Below are 11,714 nucleotides of genomic sequence, written 5' to 3'. Positions count from 1 at the left end.
AACATGACAATATTTTCTGAATTTCTAGAAAGTGTTTCCTGATTAAATCATAAAACATTTTCTCTTGTATTCTTGTTCTTTTCCTAAGATTTCTAAGATTTCTGTTTTCTAAGATTATTGTGGAAAAATTGAAATTTAAAAATAGTTAAAAGAAGGAAATGAAGCCAGTCTCATAGTTATAGAGTGGAAAGACTAGTTTAAAGGAAGGGAAATGCAATGAAAAGGGAGTGGAATTTAAATGGAAAATATATATATATTCAAATATCCTCAACAAAGTGCTGGCAATAGAAATATAAGCAATGAAATAGAACTCTAGCGAGGCTATGTGGGTATCAGACTTTTGAGAACTCTGGTTTTTGTTTACTTGCTCTTCATTATGCCTCTAATTTATGACAATGCTTTTATTTTTTCATTTGCTTGAGAAAAATACAATCTTCCTTGCCCTGTCCAGGAAGGCTCGCTTGACTTGCTGGTTCCTTAGGCTGTAAATAAAGGGGTTCAGCATGGGGGCTACCGAGGTGTTTAGCACAGCAACTCCCTTGCTCAGAGACACTCTGTCTTTTGCTGCTGGGTTAATATACATGAAAATGCAGCTGCCATAGGAGATGGAGATGACAATCATGTGGGAAGAACAGGTGGAAAAGGCCTTTGTCCTCTGACTAGTAGAAGGAATCCTCAAAATTGTTCTGAGGATATATATGTAGGACAGAATTATTAATGCCAATGTGAACATTAATGTAAACACAGCACAGGAAAAACCCACTATCTCTAAGAATCTAGTGTCTGAACAAGAAAGATGTAGTAAGGGGAAATAGTCACAGGTAAAATGGTCTATAACATTGGACTTACAATAATCAAGCTGTATGAACAGCATGAGTAATGGGAATATGATTAAGAATGAAGCCGACCAAGAAGCAAAGACAAGGAGTATGCAGACTCTGGGATTCATGATGGTCATGTAATGCAGAGGTTTGCAGATGGCAATGTATCGGTCATAGGACATGGCAGCCAGAAGGCAAAATTCAGTGACTCCCAAGAAGATGAAAAAAAAGAACTGAGCCATACAATCATTAAAGGAAATGTTTTTATCTCCTGTAATCAGGGTGCTCAGGAACTTGGGTATGCTCACAGTTGTGAATGAAATCTCGAGTAAGGAGAAGTTTCTGAGGAAGAAATACATGGGGGTCTGGAGGTGGGAATCCAGCAGGGTGAGGGTGATAATGGTCAGGTTCCCAGTGATGCTGAGCATGTAGGTGATGAGCAGAAAGACAAAGATCACCTCCTGAAGCTGTGGGTCATCTGACAATCCCAGGAGAATAAAATCTGTTATTTCTGTGTGGTTTCTCATTTTTTTCCTTTTCTTTTTTAATCTAGAGGGGGGAAAAAACAAGTAGATTGTAGAAAAGAGGATAATCCATGGATTGTTCTGGAATTTGTCTCTAGAAATAAACATATTATGCCCTACTGATTTAATTTAGGATGTCTTTAAGACAACTCAATAAAAGCAGGTAAAATGTTTTAAAGTAAGTTCTTACCATATGTGGTACTCTGTTTTACAGAGAATGTTTCTCCATAAAATCCTTATTTCACAGAATGGAAATTGAATCTAAAAAGTTTTTTTAAAAACTTTATCCAAATCACGTAACCTAAATGCACTTCTTCTAGGAGTTCACTTCTTAATGGGAAACTACTTGTCCCTTTTCCAATGACAATAAAGGTGTCCCATTTCCTTATTTCTGTTGCCTAATTTCTTGTGTTATCATTTACTACACTAGTGTAATATAAAAAAGACAGATATGTCAGGGAAAAGATCACTCAAATGGCGAGGTCTCCAAATTTTGAAAGTCATTGAAGTTAAATCTTTAACAATGTGACAGATTTGTTTTCACTCTGCCTCATATTCTCCTTTCAACCACATACTCCTCGTCCCAAGCCACAGACAATGAATTCATTGACATAATGTCGTCAAGTACTAGAGAGTACAGAATATGAAAAGCCAGAGCAGAGATTTAGTAGAATGGATCTATATATTTCATGGGTTAAGGAAGTAAAATTGTATGAATATCTAAAATAAATATTGTTTTTTACAGAACGTTTTTTCCTTCAAAGTTTTTTTTTCCATCTAAATGTTGTTTGTATTCTATTTTCTATCCTATATTACATTTTTATATTTTTCCTTTTATTTATATCAGCATTCAATTATAGAAGCTCTATTTTGTCAACACCCTGGAGAAATCAATGAAACAGCACATGAAATCCATTTATTTTCTCTTCATGAATAAAAATAATAACAACAATATATTTTAAAGTGAAGCTAAAAGTTCCTTCAACAAATTAAACCAGTCTGTTATCTGATACTTTATTCTGTGCATTCTCATTAAATAGTAAAGTTTTGAATTCAGAGTCATGAGAGAAGTTCTGCAATAGAATATTTAGTTTTAAGATGTAGAATTGCTGATTTGTAGCACATAATGCATTATAACACTGTGAAATTTAAGTTTTTTTCTCTTACATGCCTGAGCCCTCTTTTCACTCACTTTACTGTTTAGCAAAAAATATTGTTGTTGATTAAATTTAGGCAAATTCCAGCTAAGATGGATAGTTGTAACACTACTGGGGAAGCATGTGAGATTCACAAGAAACAAACATTTCTCTTGATATTTCTAAGGGACTGGAGGAAACAGGCTGAAGAGCTCTTACAAGAGAAATCAGACATTACAATGACATATTTTGTAAAGAAACGTATGGCAATTCAAGTGTATGATGGATATTTCGATCATAAAAGTCATTGTTCTCAATAAACAACCCTCTATAATTGACAGCTGTGTGTAGGCTCTGATCTCTCAACAATTTCTGTGATGTTTTCCGTAGAAAAATGAAACATATATCTGAGACTCTAAAATATAATTTAGGCTTTCCCTCCTAACTACTCACCCACATTTCTTTTTTTCAGTAACATGTAAGCTATGGTTGCAAGTTTAATGTGGCCCCTACCCCTTTTTGTTTCAGTGAAGGCTAACCCATCCTGGATATCATATTATTGAATTACCTGTGTGGTTCAGTGAAAGTGAATTTATCTATTTTGAATGAATACTTGCTATTGTGTTAAATGAAATAGCTGATATGTGAATGAAATAATAAGCACCAACTAGTTATTACACATTTAAATAAATGCCTTTTAGGACACTTCTGCCATTTCATATAAATTTTAAGAGTGGATGGCCTTGTAGAGAAAAGAACAATTTCATCCTCTGAATCATCCAATTTAAAGTGCAACAGTTTAAGAAGACCTATTAAGGATTAAAAAACTGCTTTTCCTTATTTTTTTTTAAATAATTGGAGTAATGTTAAGAATCTCCCTAAATTCCGCAATATAATTGGAAACTAACTTTATCATTCTGCATTCGCTATGTGTGCTGAGATCTCAAGTTAAAAGTCCTAAAAATAGTTGTGAACACATATGTCCTCAAGATAATTTGCACCCACAACATTAGCACACAGTTTTCCAATTCTCTATCTTTCTCTCTCACTTGATAATCTTTTTCTTGAGGTTAGGTTTATATGTTAGGCTAATTTGTCAGAGAAGAGAGCAAAATTCTGATTTAATTTTATATTTTCATTAATTATTTGGTTTGTACCAAGTACTATTTATCCCCCTGGAATGACGCATTCTGTTTATGATGAAAAAATGTTTGGTGACATTTAATCTCATGTAAGAACTTTATAGTGATTGAATATAAAAAAAATCTCCTAAGAACCAATGTAGATTTTTTCAGATTATTACCTTAGCAATGCCTTAGAGTATTCCTAAAATTAGTTCAGAATGCAGTTTACCTGAGGCCTCTGAAAAAAAAATAAATGACCTTTGCTTTTTTTCCTATTAGAAAATGAATTTGAATTCCAAGTCAGATCAGAGCACCAACTGGTATGAATAGGAATAATGAAGGAAAAACAGTAATCACTTAAATCACACCATAATCTGTAGGTTTTCATAAAGATATTCTCTTATATTCTGATTATCTCAGTTTGTTAACTATATATCTATATTTGCAGGTAACTTTCAACTTAAAACAAAGGAAAGGAATTTTTATAAAATGCATGGCATCAGAACTTATTTTATAATGTGTGGTATTATTGGGGCAACTTGTGGGCTTTGAATTCAAAGAGAAATGGATTAAAAATGCAACTTAGGGGTGCCTGTGTGGCACAGTGCATGTGAGCTCTTGGTTTCTGCTCAGGTTGTGATCTCAGGCTTGTGAGATCAAGCCCTGCCTTAGACTCTGCACTCAGTACAGAGTCTATCTGAAATTGTCTCTCCCTCTCCCTCTGCCCCTCCCCATTGTGCTCTTCCTCTCTCTCTAAAAAAAAATCTTTTTAAAAAATATAACTTAGCCACATTATAGTATTATGACTTTATACAAGTTTTGGGTTTTTTTTAAAGATTTTATCCATTTATTCATGAGAGATACACAGAGAGACAGAGACACAGGGAGGGAGAAACAGGCTCCCTGCAGGGACGTTGATGCAGGACTCGATCCCAGGACCCTGGGAATACGCCCTGAGCCAAAGGCAGATGCTAAACCACTGAGCCATTCAGGCGTCCCTATACAAGTTTCTTAATCTCTCTGACTTTTAATTTGTTTTTTTTTTTATTTTAAGATGAGAATAGTATATCATGGAATTATTTAGGGCTAATATAATTATAAGTAAAATTAAACTATACAACAATATTATAGCATATATTTTTAGACAGCAGTTACTAACTACTATCTTGATTATTCCCAAAAATAAAATAAATGACCACATTTGAGGAATATAGCCCCACTGCAAAATAACAAAAACCATGCCCTTATCTCTACCTTTTTTTGATGACCCTATGTTAATTTGAAGAAACTGGCAATGAGAGAGGTTACATGACATAAACAAGATCATACAGCTACTAAATGGTAGAAATGGTGGGTATTTGTCGTTTCTAATTGCTCACCATTTGCTTCAACGTGGATGGAACTGGAGGGTATTATGCTGAGTGAAATAAGTCAATCGGAGAAGGACAAACAGTGTATGTTCTCATTCATTTGGAGAATATGAATAATAGTGAAAGGGAATATAAAGGAAGGGAAAAGAAATGTTGGGAAATATCAGGAAGGGAGACAGAACATAAAGACTCCTAACTCGGGGAAACGAACTAGGGGTGGTGGAAGGGGAGGAGGGCGGGTGTTGGAGGGGAATGGGTGACGGGCACTGAGGTGGACACTTGACGGGATGAGCACTGGGTGTTTTTCTGTATGTTGGTAAATTAAACACCAATAAAAGTTAATAAAAAAAAAATAAAATAAATGGTAGAAATGAAAGTCTAATTTTCTGCCAGGAAATGAAGCATGGGCTACTTAGGAAACCTATATACAATGGGGGAGACCAAACTCAGAGAAAATAATTTTCTGAAAATTAATAAAGGAATAAATTATTATGAAAAACAGGAAATGTAACATGTTCATTTTTCATAACACTAGGTATACGTGGAAAGAAATAGCAACCCTAAATTATTCTATAATATCTAATGAAAAGTTAAGAATTAATGAATCAGTGCTAAGAAAAGGAAATTTTTCATTGGTTTTGGTTTTATAATCTTACCTCTGTCATACAAATGCACTGCATCAGCTGGTTGAAATGATACAAAAAGCACATTGACAACTATTTCAGTTTTAGGTTAAGAGATTCAGTATTCCTAAGAATCATTCTCAGTACATTTGGAATTACTTTATTTCTATAGCTGATATCCTATTACACATTTTCCATGGTAATGGAAAATTTCACTACCGTTGAGCAACGATAGTGAAGAGAAGTTTGAACTGGAGTTACTTTAAGCCTTTCTGGACAAGGAGTCCGTATGAATTTTCCCCTGCATAAGGCACATGTTTTATCTACCGTATAAGCCCATGTCTCACGACAAATACTCCAGTGAATAAAACGTGCCAACGAGGGCCTGGAGGAAAGTACATAAGGACTATATGAATTTGCATCAATATTGGAACAGGAAACTTTTGGGATATCACCCAAAGAAATAGAAAGAGCATAAAAAATAAACCAGAAGCACATGGAATATTGTGCAGACTGTCTAAATGAAAAAATAACTAAATGTGCAAAGCTTTTGGGAGAGATCTCCTGACTATCCTAAATCAAGATTTCTCTGAAAAATAGATGCCCCATTTCTTTTCTTGCTGAGTAAAATACTGGAACAACTTAATCTTATATGAAAACATTACAATTTTATCATATACTAAAATGTTTCCATAAAAATGACTTTATAAACCATTAATTGTCAAATAAATAATTCAAAAACACTGGATACAGAATATTAAAAAGAATGAGATAGAGTTCAGTGCTCATGGATTTCCCATTGAAAGTCACCAAAAAAACACAGTTTAGATACTTATTGAACTTTTCAATCTTTTCCAAGAATCACTTGAAGTCATTCTCCCATAATGGTAATGGTGCGAATTCTTAAAAATCATCTACTAATCAGAAGGTCCCTTTCCATTTAAAAGTTGTGCTGGGTTTAACCTCATAATTAATGGAAGTATATCTAGGAACTTGGCAGGATTTTAGATTGGATTTAGAAATCCAATTTCTTTCTATCTCATTTAAGAAATGACAAGAAAAGAAGTCTGTTGACTCAATCACTATTTTTTTCCTTCAACAAATATCTTTCAAGGACCTACTATCTTTAAATAGTATACAAAGCACTGAGGATAAAATGGAATAAGATAGATATGATTCCCACTGTCATGCAAGTATCAAAACTCAAGGGCAAGCCAAGGAGAGAAAAGGACATGAAAAATGTCAAATAATAATTGGCAAAGTCCTGGGGTGCCTGGGCAGCTCAGTCAATTAGTGTCCAACTCTTAATTTTGGCTCAGGTCATGATCTCATGGTCCTGGTCTCATGCCTCAGCCTCTGTGCTAAGTGTGGATTCTGCTTGGGATTCTTAAGCCTCTTCCTCTGCTGCCCACCCTACTCATGCTCTCTCTGTCTCTCTGTCACTCTCTCTTTCTCTTTAAATAAATAAATGAAATATTTTTTTAAAAAGAGCAGGCAATGTTCTGAAAGATATAAATAAAATACCTGACTCTTGGCTCAGAACTTTTTTTACTACACCAAGCCATTTTCTAATGAGGAATATTACACCATTATATCAAGTCATATATACTACTGATATCATTATTCTTTAGCCATTTTTTGGATATGAATTTTTACAAAAGTTTACATTCAACATTTTATAATTTTTCTCTTGGATCACATGTTCATCAAAAGTTGTCCAAGAATAGTGACTCTTTGCTTGTTAAATATTCTAAGTTATTCTGATTCAACCATAGTATTTAATAAAATTGTTTGATATTGATCTAATTGCTCATATCACAGCTAATCAGTATAGTCAGTGTATCTATGAAAAGAGCTATTTTAACAGGTATCTTTAATTTCTTTTAAAGTTTCAAGTATACGAAATTTTGTTACTTTGGGGCTTAAAAGATATTTTTAGTTTAATATGTAAGTACCTATAATATATAAGAATATCAGTGGAATGTAGTATATCATAAGGAATTTTTTAAAATAGAGTTTTCGATCCAAAACAGATAGGTTCAAATTCAAATGTTGCTATTTAGTCATGTTGCAAGATTGGAAAATTGTTAAAGGCCTTTCTTCTTTTCTAATAAGGATTATCAGTGAATTTGCCATTTTTTAAAAATAATTAAAGAAAACATAATAGTGAAGCCCTTCGTCTCCATAAGAAGGAGTTTCTTGAGACAGATGAATACCCATGCAAAGGACATATAGAAATGTGATGGGCACTGAGGGGGGCACTTGATGGGATGAGCACTGGGTGTTATTCTATATGTTGGCAAATTGAACACCAATAAAAAATAATTTATAAAAAAAGGAAAAAAAAAGAAATGTGAGGTAAAATTTGAAAAATAATGTGTTATGAGACATGTGACACCTTCGGTTTCCAGCTCTGCATGTAAGAAGTCACAAGTCACCACTTGGGTCTACCAATTAAAAAAAAAAGATAAACAGCCTGAAAATCAACTCTTTTTGGATCCTTTGAGCAGAAAAATCACTGCCCTCATGATTGAAAATCAGACAGCTAAGTACAAAAAGTGAAGGTTTAAGGGAGCAGAGGCTCATAAGTAGAAAATGCCCTAGGGTCTGGTGCCAGAGGAAGAAAACCTGAAGTAAAATTTATGGTTTGTAAGGCTAAGTGGGGAAACTCAGGGAGTCCACATCATGAGATTTGCTTCTAAGAGCTCAACGGGATTCAGAGGTGGAGTGTCAGAGAAAAATCACCTCATGTTTCTGTCAGGGGAGGGAAAAAGGGACCATTTGGAAATACATGAGAGTGCTGTATTCTTAAGAGATCCAGCCCTCACAGAAACCTAGCTGACCAGAGCCTAACCTGTTGGGACACTATCAGAGCTGGGCTGACCTTGGACAAGGAAATACCCAACTCCAGAATCTTCTAGCCTTCCATGTGGGAGAAGGAAAATACCTGACTCCAGCCCACACTAACCTTTCTGTTCTGCTTAAGTGGGGAGAAAAAACTGAGAAAAACTCATGAAGTTCACCTCCCAGAGGCCCAAGCTCACTAAGACACTGAGCGCTGACCTTAGGACTAGAGAATGCTTCACCTCCCCCCATGCCTGACTACCACATTTCCAAAGGTCTACTTGCTCTGGTTCTTTTTACCAGAGCATCACATGTGGATGTCAAGAAAACTGTATGGACATAAAAAAAGGAAAAAAACACTCTTTTTGAAGAGGCAGAGAACAAGACATGGCAGAGGTGTGAAAATGATGAGACTGGACATTTGAAACAATTATGCTTAATATGATAAGGGCTCTAGTGAAGAAAGTAGACAGAATGCAAAAACATAAGGGAAAGATAAACAGAGGGTTGAAAATCCAAAAAAAAAAAAAAACCCCAGAAGAAGTAAACAATTCTTTAGACAAAACAGAAATTAAGTGTATGTGTTGTCAGTATCCCAGGTTAGAAGGAAATGTGAAAAGAAATGCTTTAAAGAGAAGCAAAATAGTACAGTTCACAAAGTCATATCTACATAGAGTAAGAAAGAGAATTGCAGAAGGAATAGGGAAGAGGAACACATTTGTTTGTTCACTTAGGGCAACTGACAAACTCTAGGTGACTGGGCTGATGAGAAAAAAAAATCTGGATGGTGAGCTGTTACTTCAAGGACATGAGTCAACACAGACAAAGAACAAGCAAGAGATTACAAACTCCATCAGAGAAACCAAAAGAAGGCAAAATCTTGTAATTGAGAATATCCACATAGAAGTCTGAGAAGATATATTCTTGCAAAAGGTTCAAGAGGTCCCCAGAATTTTGTGGACTGAAGCCGGACTCAGAGGTGATGGTCTTCCTCTGCACAAATCCAGTTTTACAAGACTGTGAGACAAGGTTGTTTTTTCAAATGCATACATATCAACATAAAAATATAAGGAATGTGAAGAAGCAGAGGAAAATGGTCCAAAGAAACAAAATCTTCATTAGCAGACTCTAGAGAAATATAGATACATCTGACAAATTACTCAAAATAACTGTCATACAGGGGCTCAAAAATTAGAAAAGTGACAGGTGTTTTAGTTTTATTGCATTTGTTTCAAATCTTTAACAGATATCAATATTTTTTCAAAAATGAGAGAGAAATAGAAATTCTATAAATAGTACTCAATATCATGATCGAATTTATCTTGTAATATGCACTAAATTTCGCAAAATATATTATGCTCTGTACTTAAAGTGTAATTCACAATGACTTAGGATTTCTAAGGACTGAATGTAATATACAATAGTATAGGGAGTATAGATTTTTTAAATGTTAAGAGATCACCAAAAACATCTGGAAAATTCACAAGAAATCACACATGAATTTTGAAACTATAAGGGACTTTAGAGACTTTTATACACTATTTTTTACATTGTGCTATACAGTATGCCTTATAGAAATACATTTAATTTCCATAAAACTTTGTAGGAGAAATAAAGCTTTCCATACTTTACAATATGTTAATAAACATGTATTGGAGAAACACGGATATGGAAGTAGAAGAAATGGGTGGGCACCTATTAAATAATTATAAAGTGGCATATAAGAGACTAGAAGAAGAAGCATACCAACTTAGATATTTAGGAATGTCAAGATTTTACCTAGTTACTCTTTAGAGTGTCTTTTTTTTTTTTGCCAGCAGAAATGTTTCATTTACTTGAAGAAAATACTACTTTATGGACCATATCTTTGAAAGCTTGTTTTACTTGCTGGTTTATCAGAGTGTAAATGAAGGGGTTCAGCATGGGGGCAACAGAAGTATTGAGAATAGCTACTCCTTTGGTCAATGATGCCCTTTCTTTTGCAGAGGGATTAGCATACATAAATATACAGCTCCCATAAGAGATGGAAATGACAATCATATGAGAAGAACATGTGGAGAAAGCCTTTTTTCTCTGACTGGCATATGGGATTCTCAAAATAGTTCTGATTATATACAGATAAGATAAAATCACCAAGGCCAAAGTGAATAGCAAGGCAACTAAAGCAAAGTAGAAACCAATTACCTCTAGGAGCCACATATCTGAACAAGACAGTTGTAAAAGGGGAAAATGGTCACATGCAAAGTGGTCAATGACATTGGAAGCACAGTAATTCAGCTGGAGTAGAAGCATAAGGGGTGGGAAAATGGTCAGGAACCCACCGAGCCATGCACAGAGCACAAGTAGGGTGCAGACCTTCCTGTTCATGATGGTGGTGTAATGAAGGGGCTTGCAGATGGCAACATAGCGGTCATAAGACATGGCAGTGAGAATGTAAAATTCCGTCACCCCCATGAAAATAAAGAAAAACAGCTGGACTGCAGAGTTGTTATAGGAAATAGTCTTATCCCTGGTGATAATTGCCCCCAGAAATCTAGGAATACATACAGTTGTAAATAAGATTTCTAAGAAAGAGAAGTTTCAGAGGAAGAAATACATTGGCGTCTGTAGATGAGAGTCCACCAAGGTTAGGGTGATGATAGTCAGGTTTCCAGTGACACTTAGTAAGTATGTGATGAATAAGAAGAGGAAAATCACAATCTGAAGGTCAGGATCATCAGAAAGGCCTAGCAGGACAAACTCGGTGATCACTGTGTGGTTCATTTCTTTCTCTCGCTCCTTTTCTTCTTTTAAAGATATTTAGGTGGCAAGAGTATTAAAGGGAGGAGATGGAATGTATAATTCATGATTATCAATATCACCACCATTGATAACAATTGTGAAATATATTCTATAATCCATGCTCATCTTAATATCTTTTGTCTGTCTTGTTTGCATTTGATTATAATACGTATTTGCATGTTCTGTCTTATTTATTGGTGGTCTTATCTGAAATATTGCAGTTGATGTTTAGAAATTTTCATGCAATTACTCACATCATTGAAAGATGGTAAAATCAGTACTTTTTTGCTTCATCCAATTTATGTACTTCATTGTAATTTTGTAGAAAAATTATGAAAAATACGAACCTTGGAGGAGGGGCAAGATGGTGGAAGAGTAGGGTCCCCAAATCACCTGTCCCCACCAAATTACCTAGATAACCTTCAAATTATCCTGAAAATCTATGAATTTGGCCTGAGATTTAAAGAGAGAACAGAAAAAAAAATAAAAAC

General features: G+C 34.8%; 2 protein-coding genes across 2 annotated transcripts; both read right to left on the bottom strand.

The window, feature by feature from the left end:
- Positions 1-409: 409 nt before the first annotated feature.
- Positions 410-1,348, bottom strand: LOC121490047 (olfactory receptor 6C1-like). The gene has a single exon (XM_041753626.1). The coding sequence runs from the start codon at positions 1,346-1,348 to the stop codon at positions 410-412; it is 939 nt and encodes a 312-aa protein (XP_041609560.1).
- Positions 1,349-10,269: 8,921 nt separating this feature from the next.
- LOC121490068 (olfactory receptor 6C3-like) lies at positions 10,270-11,205 on the bottom strand. The gene is given in 1 exon segment (XM_041753661.1): positions 10,270-11,205. A coding segment is annotated over 1 exon segment (936 nt).
- Between the last annotated feature and the right edge of the window lie 509 nt (positions 11,206-11,714).

The sequence above is a fragment of the Vulpes lagopus genome, chromosome 4 (genome assembly GCF_018345385.1).
Source record: "Vulpes lagopus strain Blue_001 chromosome 4, ASM1834538v1, whole genome shotgun sequence".
Taxonomy (NCBI): domain Eukaryota; kingdom Metazoa; phylum Chordata; class Mammalia; order Carnivora; family Canidae; genus Vulpes; species Vulpes lagopus.
The sequence above is the reverse complement of the archived record's forward strand: the minus strand, read 5'-3'. Positions and strand labels throughout refer to the sequence as shown.

What these genes read in the sequence shown, in the direction of transcription:
- LOC121490047 (XM_041753626.1), bottom strand. Translation starts at nt 1,348, where the DNA reads ATGAGAAACCACACAGAAATAACAGATTTTATTCTCCTGGGATTGTCA.